Source organism: Natator depressus, chromosome 6, assembly GCF_965152275.1.
Source record: "Natator depressus isolate rNatDep1 chromosome 6, rNatDep2.hap1, whole genome shotgun sequence".
Taxonomy (NCBI): domain Eukaryota; kingdom Metazoa; phylum Chordata; order Testudines; family Cheloniidae; genus Natator; species Natator depressus.
The window spans coordinates 72,984,842-73,000,262 of NC_134239.1; the positions used below are offsets into that span (position 1 = coordinate 72,984,842).

At 43.3% G+C, this 15,421-nt stretch overlaps 1 protein-coding gene across 3 annotated transcripts in view; it reads left to right on the plus strand.

Annotated features, from left to right (window-relative positions):
- Nucleotides 1-15,421, plus strand: part of FSIP1 (fibrous sheath interacting protein 1) — a 182,780-nt gene that overhangs the window by 35,746 nt on the left and 131,613 nt on the right. For all 3 annotated transcript variants that reach the window (XM_074955722.1, XM_074955724.1, XM_074955725.1), the window contains exon 9: nt 3,723-3,887. In XM_074955722.1, the coding sequence (XP_074811823.1) occupies nt 3,723-3,887 (165 nt within the window). The remainder of the gene's footprint in view (nt 1-3,722; nt 3,888-15,421) is intronic.

Consider the following 15,421-nt stretch of genomic DNA (forward strand, 5'->3'; position numbering starts at 1 on the left):
CACCTAGGGTGTGCCCTGGGAGACCAGCTCTTTGCCAGGCATATGCTGCCCTGACTTACAGTCCATCCAATCTTATTGGTTCACTGATGTTATGTGGGATGTAAGTCAGGACAAATTTGGCACACTATATTTAAAGCTTATTTTTTTTCCAGTGTTTATTTTTTAGCAGTTTTTGAGTTTTATTGTAGATGTTTAAAATCAAGGGGCTTCTGGGCATTTCCATTGTATATACCAGGGATTGGCAACCTTTCAGAAGTGATGTGCCGAGTCTTCATTTATTCACTCTAATGTAAGGTTTTGCGTGCCAGTAATACATTTTTATGTTTTTAGGTCTCTTTCTATAAGTCTATAATGTATAACTAAACTATTGTTGTATGTAAAGTAAATAAGGTTTTTAAAATGTTAAGCTTCATTTAAAATTAAATTAAAATGCAGAGCTCCCCGGATCGGTGGCCAGAACCCGGGCAGTGTGAGTGCCACTGAAAATCAGCTCACGTGCCGCCTTTGGCACGCATGCCATAGGTTGCCTACCCCTGGTATATACTGTAATGAGTAATTTATATAATATAATATATAATGAGACTCTCTTCGTAATGTTCCCTAGTGCATTTTAGCATAGTGCTGTTTTATACAGCACTATGTTAAAGCGCACTAGGGAACCTTTAGTGTGCACCAGCAGGGCCTATGCGGACCAAGTAATGTGCAACGCATTAGCATGCTTAAGAAATCACACCCCTGTAGTCCTCATTACTGCTCCATGTAAGCAAGACATTAGACACAAGTAACCATTACCAGTGTTTTTCCAATGTTTATCCAATAAACACAGATTTCATTTTTTAATCTCAGGGAGGTATTGTCTGGGTTTATTGGTTAAAACCGAAAATCAGAAGTCCTATGTTACATAAATGGTCTGTAAATTGTATTCTGCATTAAGAAACTGTGCATTCAGTCAGTTCTGCTAGATAACTGTCAAATAATGCAAATAGGATTTTTCCTTTAGATCTACAACCTTTGTAAAAGAGATTTCTTATCATTTAAAACATTTCAAAAGCTCTTTGACAGGGTAGTTTGACCATCAAATTTGCAAGCATGTAATCTGTCTCAAATATTCCAGGAGAATAATAATAATAAGACTTTACTATGTTGTTGGAAAAGCATGTTCTGATTTAATGAACTGGAAACTGGGAGTAGGAGTCTGAGAGAGAAGTTTTCTTTTTATGAAAAACTTAAAATCGCTAAGGCTGTTTTGAGAGTACAAGAGAGATTATGTATGTATTGAACTTGCTTCTAGATGTTATCTTGACATCATAACATGCTATTTTAAACTGGAACTAGTTACGTTGTGTACTTATTTCTGTGCAATTCTTCAGCTGCTCAGCAAGCTAGAGCCTGTTGTGATATTTTCATTAATTGGCTTCAGAAAGTGATTTTATGACTTCCTTCACCTCCAGTTAGTTTTGGAATGCGTCCTTGTATGAGAAGCCATTAAAGAACCAATTTTTGACTTGTTGAGGTGGCTCTTGTTTTTTATATGGACATGATGTATTGCTGTAAAAGAACAGTAAATGTTGCTACTAATTTGTGGTTGTCTGTTGAATTTAGTTTGACATGCTCTTCTAATTTTTTTCAGGTTTATTTCAGGTTTTTATCATAAAAGTATGCAGACTCCTCTGACTTCTGGCAGCTCTTTGGTTGCTATTAATTCCATGTGTATTCTCTTACATAATTAATATTTTAGCCTGTGGTATATAACCTGTTTTTGCATAGAGAGATATTGTCAGGGAAAGACAATAGTGAGAGTTTCAAAGGTATTATTTCTGGCATGAATTGCACTGAGTTAGGACTGTTGTGTATGTTTTTCTCAGACCGCATGTTAATGACTTTCTTTCTAGTGAATTGATTTACACAAGAGATTGGTTTTAAAGAATCTTCACCAATCCATTCAAATACTTAAATTTAAAACATTTAAAGTTTAATTTAAAAAAAATACAATGCCTCGGAACTACTGTAAGATGTCATTTTAAAGTGATGCCAGTTTATTATTTAGAGTAATAAATGAATGCTACATTTAGTTATTTTCTCCTTTACCACTGTCATTTCATGGACCAATTTTTTCTGTGCAGCTCCATTTGTCTACAAAAGATTATGGCTCCGGTCCTGTGAAATCCCCAAGTACTGAACTCCTGCTGAAATAAATGAGAGTTCCATATGCAGAAAGCTTGCAGGATTAGGCCTTTTATTGAAAGAATTAATTCATTAACTGATATTTCTTCATTCTTAGGCACTCAAGGTCTGATTTCCCCTCCCATCTCCCCCACAAAACTGGGATTTAAATACCACTGTAAAGTACACTGCTGTAAATCCAGAGTAAATCACTGAGTCAATTTACACCAATGTTAGAGTTTAATTTTGCCGTAGGTACCCAACTGAGTGACTAAATGGCCTGTTTAAAGTGTCACTAGACACGTGTCCTTCTCTGGGACCTGCATCTTGACACAATGGGAAAGCTTGTGTGTTCCAGTGACCGGAGAACTGTGCCAGCTGGAGTTCTAACCCCTGGTAGAGCCACCCAAGCGCAAAGCGTAGGGACCAGATGAAAACGGGTTGAGTGATAGGCCAAGGACCTATCCTTGTAAAAAAATTACTGTACAGGAAACACAGCAAGGATAGCTATTTGAGCAAAAGGCATGATAGAGATGGTGGAGTCTTGTTCATGCCCTAAATGATGTTTTACGGTGCAGGAAGGATTCAGATACTAACTTAAACAAACTACATGTTTTTTCATACAGTTGTATACCTGACATTCACAAAAGCAGGCCCTCATGATTCTTCTCCCCTTCAGCTAGTATTTTGTCTTGATTCTGCTTATTTCTGTTGTGTTCCCACTCTGCTTACCATATAGCACTGGTGTGCTAGCTGCGGCATCTGAATTCTTGGGGAGAAGTTATAATGTGAAGCTTATGCACACCCTTGAACCTTTGAATATACATTACATTAATGAGGTTGTACCTGTATTTATGTCTGAAGGAGAGCCTTTATTCAGAGCCTATATTTTCAAGCATTTGAAACTTTTTAAAACTACCTTTTGACTTAAAATTTCTCTTGTTTATTATGCAGTGACATTTTTGTTGATAGAGTTGCATTTGATTACTGTCTCTGAAATTTTTGAGATTTAAATAAAAATTTTTTTTACATGTCAAGAAGTCTGAGCTTTAGTTTTTGATTTTCTTTCTGGTAACTGACTTTATTTCAAGATTTCTAACTTAATGAGGACATGTTTGTCTTCTTTAAAAACACTTTGTTTAGAAAGAAGATGCTATAAACATTGCAAAACTGTATTGTACGTATGCAGTATGTTTTTTTCTGTTAAATTTTAATGAGTCATGGAAATATGACGGTATAAATGTATGTTTTTTAGAATAGAATTTTTTAATGTAGGAGGTTTGCATACACTTTTTAAAAATTGCTGATTAGTTATATTTAAGAAAAATTTAAAAAGTATGCCTGCAATTATTGGATGAGATTTTGTTCTCAGGTACACTAGAGGAACATCATTAATTTCAGGGGAACTCAGATTTACACTGATGTGGGTGAGAGCTCACTGTATTTTAGTTCTTCAAAATAACATTTCTTTGAGAAGTAATATATATTGATGTTTGACTGCCTTAAACAGCCATTTTCTTTGGTCAGATGAAATAACCATTTCCCTTAACTTTTTATAGGAAGATGTAACTGGTTGGCTAATACCAGGAGAAGGGTACACACCCGAACCAATGGAATATCATCACCTAAATGAAATAGATGCTAAACTCCAAGTAGTACTCTCTAATGGTGATTTCTCTGCAAGTCACAGCTCCTGCTCAAAAGTCCCAAGCCAAATTTATCAGGTATAGTAATGCACAATGCCTATGAATTATATATTTATTTTTTGGAATATATGTTGTGGTTTAATGAAAATAAACATGTAGAGAAGTGCAAAATACACTTAAATATATCAGGAAGTTTCCAGATGCAAAGTCTGAGTACTGTAACTTGAATTTTATTAAACACACAATGGACTTCAGTTGCTCTTTTATAATGTGGTGTTACCATAGTTGCTGACAGTTGTGTCTTTTGGGGACTAAAATTGAGTTTTCTCTTTGTTTTTGAAGATTCAGATGGCTTTCCATGATCCATTGCTGAAGTATGTGCAGTGACAAACAGTAACAAATATAGTGAAAATAATCCCCCTTTGGATGTTAGTAGTAAAAGGTGTTAAAGTTCTTTTACTTGGAAAAAAGCATTGTTCAGATTTTGTGCCTGGAGGAGTCTAAATTCTCATTCATGTCTTTCAGTAATGTAGTGTACTATGAACTAATGAGCAGAAAGTTTGCTTTGAGTAAAGCAAAATACTGGTGTGTGTTTTTGAAAATGCTGATTAAAAATGTATAATACAGCGTTCATGCTTATAAACAAAAGTAATGCAGCGACATATCCCAATTTTTGCATCTCTTTACACAAATTTGTTCTCTTGTAGTATATCTACTGTGCTGTTGGAACAGATGTTTCTACAGAGCCATACATTTCCAAAGCCATATGTCCTGAGAAACGAAATCTCTTTGAGCTAAAGAGGAGTGAATTTGTCTTCTCCTTTGAGGTTTAGAGTTTTTTTTAAACTGTATCATTAGTTTTATTTTTATATTATCTCTGGATTATCTCCTTTTTGGCATCCTGTTTCTGACATTTTGTCAGAATAATAGAAATGTTCCTCCAGCTGTGCGAGGGCAGGAGGAAGCTCTTCCTGATACTGATGTTAATGCCCTACTAGCAACAGATGCTTTAGTGTGAAGCAGCAACCCCCACTGGTCATTAATTCAATCACATTCATAAATATGGTTAATTTACATTGTTTTTAGGCTTATGGGTCCAATCCTGCAAACACTATCCAGTATAACACTCACAACCATGAGCTGTCCAGCTGAAGTCAGTTGGACTATTCATGATAAGAAGCACTATGTTTGGCCACATTGGACCTGTCATTGCTTTTGCAGAAAAATGCTCTGAAGTTTTTGAGTTGACTTGACCATAAAAACAAACCAAAACACAACATCTGAAATACTGTGTGTATATAGTTTTTAGAAAGTTTAAAAACATTTTATTACCTTTTAGGTATGTTATGAAAACTAAAGAACTGTAAAGTGTATTAATTCCATAAATAAATATTCTATACCACTGATTACAAATTGACCATAAACTGGCAGTTTTGAAGTACATAAAGGTGGGTTGGTTTTTTTGACATTCTATTTAGGAAATTATTTGCAAGGTTTTATATGGTATCTTTGTTTTTACGCAAATATTCTTTCTAATGAGAAAGCCATTTGGATGAAATGTACCTAACAATTGAACTCTTTAAAAGGACTTCTTTATTAATTCAGTCCAGCATCCTTTTATATTCTCTATTTAAGTGTCGTGGGTTTTGTCTAAACTTTGTGTTAACCAATTGGTACCCAGATAATTGTTCTCAAACTGCAAAAAGAAAAGGAATACTTCATGCATCCGATGAAGTGAGCTGTAGCTCTCGAAAGCTTATGCTCAAATAAATTGGTTAGTCTCTAAGGTGCCACAAGTACTCCTTTTCTTTTTGCGGATACAGACTAACACGGCTGCTACTCTGAAACCTGTTCTGAAACTGTAATTCCTATATGTATGTAATCCTGAATATACTCTCACTGTCTCACTCCTGAATGAAGCCTTGACCTTTTGCAGCCTAACACCAGCAGAATCCTTTTCAAATGCCTTTTTGATAGTTACTTTTTATGAAATAGATAAGGGCAACAAGTAATCCTTATTACCTCTGAACACTAGGGAATCTTTTCACATCTACAGAAGAGAGTTAGAAAAGCCAACTTCAGAGAGAGTTCTATTTTTTGTGTGGACTTCAGAATAAAGCTGACCTTGGAAAACTGCAGGAGTATTCTATGAAGAGCAAAAGACTGAGAGAAAGCTTTTGTCCTTCCTCTCCTCTCCCAAAAGTCCTGTAACAAGGGCAAGGTCCTGTAACTTTTTCTTCCACAACGGTTCTAAAATCCACCCTTTTTGATTTGTCCAAAGCCTCCTCATCTCCTGTCTCAACTACTGCAATCTCTTCATCTTGGATGTTTCAGTACTAACCTCTGCTCCTCTTCTTCATTCAAATTGCTGCTGCCAAAAGCCTTTCTTGTCTGTTGCTTCAAGATGATGTCTCCTCTGAGCCACTCCACTGTAATTCAAACTTCTCGTACTTGCCTTCAAGGCCTCATCACATAATCCTTTTTTACATCACTGAGTTGGTCTCCTTTTGCTTTTCCTCTGCTCCATCAGTGATTTCAGCTTTGATACCTCCTTTATTTAGTTCTGTGACAGAGCCTCCCTCTTGTCCCTTATTTTTGGAATGCTTTCTCCAATTCATCAACCAACATCCCTGAAGTCATTGAAATCTCTCGTTAAAAACTCATTTTTTCCATGTTTCCTACAGAAGTGAGGCAGAAGAAAGGTAACGAAACAATAAAGGAAACAGAACTTGTCACCCATGTCCATCCTTGCTTCTCTTTTCCCTTCTTCCTATTTTCTGTGTAACCCTTATGTTTGTCATATTGTATTTAGGTTGTACACTCTAGGGACACTGTCTTTTAGTTGCTTTGTAAGGCACCCAAGTGTTTCCTGTTGAATGCTCTGGGGATTTTCCCTTTCCTGTAATCACTGTGTTGAACTTTTAGAAGGAATAACTTGATGTATAAATTTTAATTGTGACAGATCTGCTCCACACCAGATATAATGTGTCCCATTATAAGAGCATCTCTTTCACCAATTGTACTGCCGAAGATTTACAGGAGTATAAGTGTATATGATATGAGGTTAGGTAACCAATAATACATGCAAGGGCATGGAGCTATGGTGTTTTGCATGCTTCATCATTCATCCAAAGGCTAAGCAAATATAAAGTGCCTAAAAAAAAAAAGTTACCAAAAAAGGGAAAATAAGGAATAAACCAGGAAAAAAACACACCTTCTTTTAGCACTTGCCTTCCACAAACCATCATTTGGTAGATGAGCTACAGTTAGTAGTAATCACTCAAAGTAAGCTTTCAATTTATATTAATATTAGAAACACAAAAACTATGGTAAAATAACATTAAGGTTCTAAAGTCAAGCATTCAAAAGTTAGGAAATGCTAGAATTGAAGTTGCCCGTGTAACCTTAATTTAGCTTCCTTTGGCATTTCTGCATTATGTCTTTAATTACATGATTGCATGCTATGTTTTCCACAAAATTCCTGCCTCCATCACTGCACGGAATGGACCTGCTTTGTGGATGACTCAGGGTTGAAGGTGTCTGATTGTTTGTAGAACCTCTGCCTCATTTGTTGCAGCAGTTAAGTGATTCGTGAAGGAGGCATGGGATTGTGGGAAGAGAATGCGTAGTTTCATGATTAAAGCAGTTGAATGCTGCCCTGGAGATTTAGATTTTATCCCTACCTTTGTCTCAGAGTTCTTATGTGATGGTAGGTAAGTCATGTAAACCAAACTTTTTTCACAGGTGGTCACTAATTGTGTGTTCCTCATCTTCTGGGTGCCCAAAGTGAGACCCTGGGATTGGACTTACAAAAATGCCGAGCACTCACCATGGCAGCTGAAATCAGTGGGAACTGTGCTTTGAATGTATAAAGTGATGTATAATGCTAAATGTTCTGAAAAATCAGGACCTAAGTATCTCAAATTGGGCACCTAAAATTAGTGGGAACTAGTGACCTTAATCTCTCTGTGCCTCATTCATAAAATGGGAATAATACCCCCGCCCCTTGCCTGGCAAGGATGCTTTGAGAATTAATGTTTGTAAAGCACTCTGATACTATAGGTATGAGCACGATAGAAAACCCAGGAGAAAATTAATAATTCTATGTTACAGGATTTGAATAGTGTGCAGTAAATAAGACATTGCACCACACATTTGAAAAAATGAGATTGAAGCGAAATACTGAATAGCTGCTTATTAAGTAAGCACCTTCCATCCTGTGCATTGAATGAAGCAGGGGTCCTGTGGAAAAAATAGTATGTGATCATGTAATTAATAGCTGTATGATAATGAATATGCACAAGGGAGCAGAATGAAGGTTGCACAGGCAACCTTTAACTGTAGTTTTCGTGTGTGTAACTTCCTTGGTTTATTAAAAACAAACTCAGAAAAACTAGCTTTGGCTATGTCACATATTGACAGCCACACAGTTAATCATCAGAGTTAGAACATTTAGATCCGCTGCACAGACATCCACCACTTGAACTTAGGGAGTAACTGGTGGTGGTGGTGGTAGTAGTAGTAGATTGTCATTCTTTAAGCAGACAACTACTAGAAGGGGATGAGATGTACTTTGTGAGTGGATTTCACAGATACTTACAGACAGCAGAGGAATAGTAAGACTCAAGAAACCTGGGTTTCATTACAGGCTCTGTAGGGGAGTGTTCTATAATGGTCACAGACCCTTCTGCCCGTTCCCCTTCCACCCCGTCCCCTCCAACCTGTCCCTGGCTCAGTCATGTCTCTGCCTATCCTACTCTGCCTACTCTGTCTCTGCCTATCCACTCCTCCAGCTTCTCATCCCAATTCCCTGCCCAGCCAGTCCCAGTTCCTTTCCTGCCCTGCCTCCTTCTCCCTAGTCTTCTTGCCCAGCCAGTCTTTCCACTTCCAAGCTCTTTGATATGTCCCACTCCTGTTTGTTCCTTCTCAGTTGGCTTGCAGCCTCCCTTCACTGGCTTCTTATCCAATTTCAGTCTCCCCCCCCACTCCCTCTCTGGCTTCTTGTCCCAGTGGTTTTGCCTAACTAGTCCCAGTCCCCCCACCTCACATAAACAGATCTGTCTCCGCTCCTCCTCCACTCCAGTTCCACCCCCTTTGGCTCCCAGTATTTGTACCCAACCAGTCCCAGTCTCCTTCTCTCCCTGTCCCCCAATTCCAGTCTCAGTGGGCTCCTTATTCTTATCTACTCCCTCCCTTCCCTGTTGCATTTAAGTCAGGTGGCCTCCTCTACGTTGCTGGGTACGAGGAGAGGGATCATTTGAGAGCAGAGAAGAGAGAGGTTCTCTGCTCTCAGTTCTGGTGTCTAGTCCAACCGAGACCAGCAGCAATTACAGGGAAAGTCTCGCTTTGTCCGTGCAGCCCTGCTCCGTTGCTCTGTGGGGATGGCATATGTGTAGTCCTGTCATACGTAGGAGCTCTGAGAATTTGGAGCATGGTCAGTTGCTCTGTGGGAATGGTGCATGCACTGTCTGGTTAACAGTAGGAGCTGTGAGCAGCTGGATGGAATCTTTGGAGGTTTCAGCTGTTAAAACTTTTTAAAGTCTCTACTGACTGCCAGCTGAGATTTTTCAGTGGCTTACAGTATGACCACATTTGGCAGATTTTCACTGGAGCTGCAATAGGCACATCTTCGGACACAAAGACCGCCACCCCTCCCACTTGCCAAATTTCATGTTCTGCTCCAAAGTATGAGGGCGCTAGAGCTTCTGAAAGGAAAGATCATCAGGATTTCTTTTAATGTTGAAAACAACATATTTTCTCATAACCTCATTCTCTGAGATGGCTGAACCCTTTTGGAAGAAACTCCCCTCGCGCCTCCCCCCCAAAAAAATTCAGCCGACCTGCTACCCCCTCAGTTCTGTGGTTTAAACCCTGCGAGGGCTGTGGCAAGTCTATGCCCAGGAGTGACCCACACACTTCTTGTCTGGAGTGTTTGTTGGAGAATCATCAGAAGCACTGCTGCAAAATCTGCTGGGGGTTTTGTCCCAGAACCCTTAAGGACAGGGAGAAGCGGCTTAAGATCCTCCTCATGGAGGCTGTGCTCTGCCTGCAATCCGACCCCGGGTCAGCAGATCCCACCATGAGCACCTCCTACTTAGTGAGGAGTGCGCCGGCATTGTCGACGCACGAGCAGGGGCTGAGGAAGGACTCCTCAAGAGATGCTCGGCGCCGCCACAACTCCGCCCACAGACTACTGGGAGGCACTGGTCCCAATTCCTGGTGCCACAAAAGAAAAGGAAGCCTGAGAGGGATTGATTTTCTCCAACCTAGCCGAAGGAGCCTGCTGCAGGGAGACCTGAGTTGGGCCACGTCACCTTGGCCCCACCGCCTCCAAGGGTCATGTTGACTCTTGCCCCTGTGGGGGTTCAGTTGAATCCGAGCCCTCACCACTCGCCAGACTGAACTCTCCTCCATGCCGGAGGCGTTCGAGGCGGCACAGGACCTCATGAGGCTGACGGCACTGTCCTTGCTTCCGAGGAGAGATACGTCGCTGGTGACTGCCCGACCCCTGATACCATGAAGGGGCAAGCTGGTGATGATGACATGCCGCTCTCCATCCCCTGCACACCACTCCGTGGCATGGGCCGCCCACGTGGGGGAGCCACACTGGTCCCCCAGTCCCGAGCATCACTCGCCAGCACCACTCCTCCATGGTCTTTGTACTCTGAGACCTTGGAGGCAGAATCCTACTGCTCCGATACGACCAGAAGCAGAAGGTCCAGGTCCCAGTGCAACTGGCAGCCCTGTCCGGCACCGTGGCCGGGCAAGTAGCAACCCTCAACGCAGTGGCCCTTCTGGACACCCAGGGCTTATGATCAGAGCCAGGGTCAGAGCTGTGGATTGTGGTCCAGATCAGTGTCAGTGGTGTTGGTGTCCTTCGGGCCACCGGCACCATTGGCACTGAGGGCATGGGCGATAGTGACACCTGCTTCTGTCGCCCTGGCTCCATCAATGTCAACACCTACACCGCCAACTTCGGTACTGCTGTCAGCCGCATCGTCAATAGTGTGCCCGGCAACCTCAGCACTGGCGGTTCCAGCACCACCAACAGTGGGAACAGCGGCTTGGGAGCACTGGACACTGCGTGACCCCCTCGGCGCCGAGGGGAGGGAGTAGGCCTGTCTCCCAGGGTTCTCCTCTTCGTCCTCCCTGGCCGACTCTGTGGCGGGCACATCAACGGCCCTAGCCCTGGAGGATAGCAGGGTCCTGCAGCAGTTACTGTGGCGTGTGGCCCAGAACCTGGGGATCCAGGCGGAGGAAGTGGTGGAGGATGCCAACCCCATGGTAAAAAGAAAAGGAGTACTTGTGGCACCTTAGAGACTAACAAATTTATTTGAGCATAAAGTGCCACAAGTACTCCTTTTCTTTTTGCGAATACAGACTAACATGGCTGCTACTCTGGACCCCATGGTAGACATCCTCGCCCACTCTGGCCCTCCTGTATTGCCCTACTGCTGATAAAAACAATCAGCAAGACCACAAAAACCTTATGGCAAACTCTGGCCTCCTTGCCCCCTACAGCTGAGAGGAACAAAAGGAGGCATTTCATCGCCTCCAAGGGTTACGAACGTCTGTATACCCACCCCACACCAGATTCCTTGGTCGTGGATGCAGCCAAGCAGCGCGAGTGCCAGGGCTACCAGGGACCCTCCCCAAAAAACCAGGATTGTTCAGTGGGGGGATTGCAGCTTCGCATCTCAAACCAACAGGCCATCATGAGTAGGTTCTCTTTGAACACCTGCAGCACGGTGGTCAGATTTGCTGAACTGCTGCCGCAGGACTCCCACACAGAATTCTCTGTGCTGGTAGAGGAGGGCAAACTCATCGCCTGGGCCTCCCTGCAGGTGGCTCTGGATGGGGCAGATGGCTACAGGGGTGGCCATGAGGAGGAGCTCCTGGGTTCAGGTCTCTGGTCTTCCTTACGAAGTCCAGCAGACCATACAAGACCTCCCTTTCGAGGGTTTGGCCCTCTTCTCGAAGAAAACGGATAAAAGACTCCACAGTTGAAAGGACTCGAGGGCCACCCTCAAGTCCCTGGGCCTCCATACTCCCGTGACTCAGTGGAAGCATTTCTGGTCACAGCCTCCCTCGCAATTCTACCAACCGCAGACCCAGCAGGACGGTTCTCGGAGGAGAAACAGAAGCGGCAGGAAAAGACTGCATGCATCCTCAGGCCGGGGCTCTGGCCAGTCCAGGCCGTCTTTGGGCCAGAAGCAGGCCTTTTGAAGGTGCGCTCGAGGATGATGTACTAGTGCCACAACTGGATCTATCCCACCTTACCTTTTCATCCCAACTATCCCCTTTCTACCTTGTGTGGGCCTGTATCACACTGGACCATTGGGTGCTCCGCACGGTAGAGAGGGGATACTCCCTCTAATTCTCTGCGCTCCTGCCCTTCCCTATCCCTCTTCAGGCACCCTTCTCATGAGCAACTCCTCGTACAGGAGGTGAAATCGCTTCTGTCACTGTGGGCAGTGGAGCTGAAGGGCAAGGGCTTCTATTCCCTGTATTTCCTAATACCAAAAGCCAAAGGCGGCCTCAGGCCCATCCTAGACCTGTGAGATGTCAACAGCTTTATGAAGAAACTGAAATTCCGCACGGTCTCTTTGGCCTCCATTATCCCTTCCTTGGATCCAGGGGACTGGTATGCCACCTTCGACTTGAAGGACGCATATTTTCACATAGTGATCACACTGTCCCACAGAAGGTACCTCAGTTTTGTGGTCATCCACACCCATTACCAGTTCACAGTCTTCCCTTTTGGCCTGTCAGAGGCACCTTGAGTACTTACCAAGTGCATGGCAGTTGTGGCCGCGTTCTTGCACAGGCGGCAGGTACAGGTGTTTGAGTACCTCGATGACTGGCTCACCAAGGACCACTTCAGGGTTCAGGTGGAGGCACAAGTGGACTTCATAAGAACAACATTTGACAAACTGGGCATTCTCCTGAACATGGGAAAATCAACGCTGTCCCCGGTTCAGAGGATAGAATTTATAGGGGCGGTACTGGACTCGACACAGGTCAGGGGATACCTCCTGGAAGCGAGATTCCAGGCCCTAGGTGATATCATTCGAACTCTCAGGCAGTTCCCTACCATCACAGCAAGGAATTGCCTGAAACTGCCTGAAACTCCTAGGACATATGGCCACTTGTACATGCGATGCAACAGGAAGTGTCAGCAGTTTTGCTCCTTACTGAATCACAGCCCAGGCTCCCATCGCAGATGCATTCCTCCTCCCATGGGGGGACTACCTCCTATATGCGTTCCCTCCCATTCCTTGTTCACAAGGTACTCCTCAAAGTACGAAGGGATGAAGCGTCGGTGATATTAATAGCTCCAGCCTGGCCCTGCCAACAGTGGTACACACCCCTCCTCGAAATGTCTGTGGAAGCCCTGATCACCTTACCACTCTTCCCGGACTTGTTAACTCAGGATCATGGCCGTCTGCAGCACCTGAACCTTGAGTTGTTGCACCTCAGGGCATGGAAGCTCCATGGCTGAACCTGATGGAGCTCTCCTGTTTGGACCCTGTCAGACAAGTATTCCTTGGCAGTAGGAAACCGGCCAAATGGAAGAGATTTTCAATCTGGTTGGCACAACACCGTCCGTCTCTGATCATGTCCATACCCCTTATACTGGACTACCTTCTACACCTCCAGCGTTCCTCCGTAAGGTTGTCTCCCAGTTTCATGTCAACCAGGACGTTTTTCTGACCCTAAGGCACAGTCAAGCAGCAGGGAACAAAAACTTCATTCGCTGGACATTCGCCAGGCATTAGCCTTTTACATTGAGTAAACCAATCCGTTCCATAATTCCATTCAGTTGTTAATCGTGGTAGCGGACAGAATGAAAGGGCTTCCAGTCTCCTCCCAAAGGATTTCATCATGGATCATGTCCTTCATCCGGGAATGCTACGACCTGGCGAAGATACCTGCCCCTCCGCTCACAGTGCACTCCACCAGGGCACAGGCTTTGTCAGCAACAGGCACACATTCCAACCCAGGAAATATGCAGAGCGGCGACGTGGTCCTCCATTCATACATTCACATCGCATTGTGCCGTTACCCAGCAGGCCAGAGACGATGCAGCCTTTGGTTGGTAGAGTGGTGCTTCAGTTAGCGAACATTTAAGCTCTGACCCTGCCTCCAAATTTAGGCTTGGAAATCACCTAATTGGAATTGACATGAGCAATCACTAGAAGAAGAAAAAATGGTTACTGACTTTCTTGTAACTGTTGCTCTTTGAGATGTGTTGCTCATCTCCATTCCAATACCAACCCTCCTTCCCCTCATCAGAGTAGCCGGCAAGAAGGAACTGAGGGGGTGGCGGGTCAGCAGGGCCCTATATTGAGCGCCATGAAGGCGTGACCCCTGGGGGTGCCCAGGCTGACTCTATGAATACTGCTAGGGGAAAAATCTTCTGGCTATTGTGCATGCGGTGCACACGCACACCGAATTGGAATGGATATGAGCAACACGTCTTGAAGAACAACAGTTGCAAGAAGGTCTGTAACTGTTTTTTATCGTCTTCAGTTATTAAATGAATCTCACATCCACCTATGATATGTATAATTATGTAAAATTAATACAAAAGTGTATTAAAATAATAATAAGGTTGCGAAGTTTAAATATTAGGAAATGCTTGCAACTTTAATTCTGTCCCCTTCTATGTATGACTCAATACTGTACTTAATTACATAGTCACCTATTTTTTCCTCAGAACCCTTGCCTGGTTTAGTGCACAACAAGGTTGGTACTTAGTGTATGAGGCAGCTGTTCAATATTCCTGTTAGCTAGCAGCAGTAGTAGGCTATCCTCCTCTGTGGACCAGCCACATTAGGGGAAAATGAAATATACTGAGTCTGTGATTTATATACAGTTAGGAGGTCTAATTCCAAGCATCTGAGGTCAACTCTTGTACTGACTCTCTGCATGCATTATAGCAAGGTTCAAACTCAGTACAGATCTCTGCTACTTGAGCTAAGGGACTAACCTCCATCAGTTAGCAGCAATAGTAGGCTGTTATCCTCTGTGGGCCAGACAGTAAAGGGGGGATGTGTAACATATTGAAACAATGAGTTACACATGCAGGAACTACCTCATGTTACAGACCCCCAGGCTAAGCACAGAGATTTGACAAATTCTTTCTGAGAGGCTGTGTGGCTAAGTGGATGAGACTTGGAGTTGTCATATTAGAGACTTAGGGTGAAAACTTGGCCTCCCTTGAAGTTTCTGTCAGAACTCCCTTTTACTTCAATGGGTCCAAGATTTCACCCGGGGGCTCTAGTCCCAGCTGAGCCAGAAACCACCTTGTTTAACCTTCCAGTTATTTTTTCTGTAAAATGGGGGGTGGGGCTGACACTTGCCTCCCTCCTAAAGTAGGAGGATAAAGGTCTGTCTCTATAATGAGGATTATGAAGGGCACACAATTATTTTACTAAAAATACTACAGAATTATTTGCACAAGTGAGTAGAAGTATTGAATCTACATCACCTGTCTCCCACCCATTGGGCTTTCCCTTGTGCTAACAAGTATCTTGCTAAGGGGCGGGGAAAGATCCATTTTGTCTGTGTCCCGGCTGGAGGCTAATTTCTGTGTGACCACTTCAGAA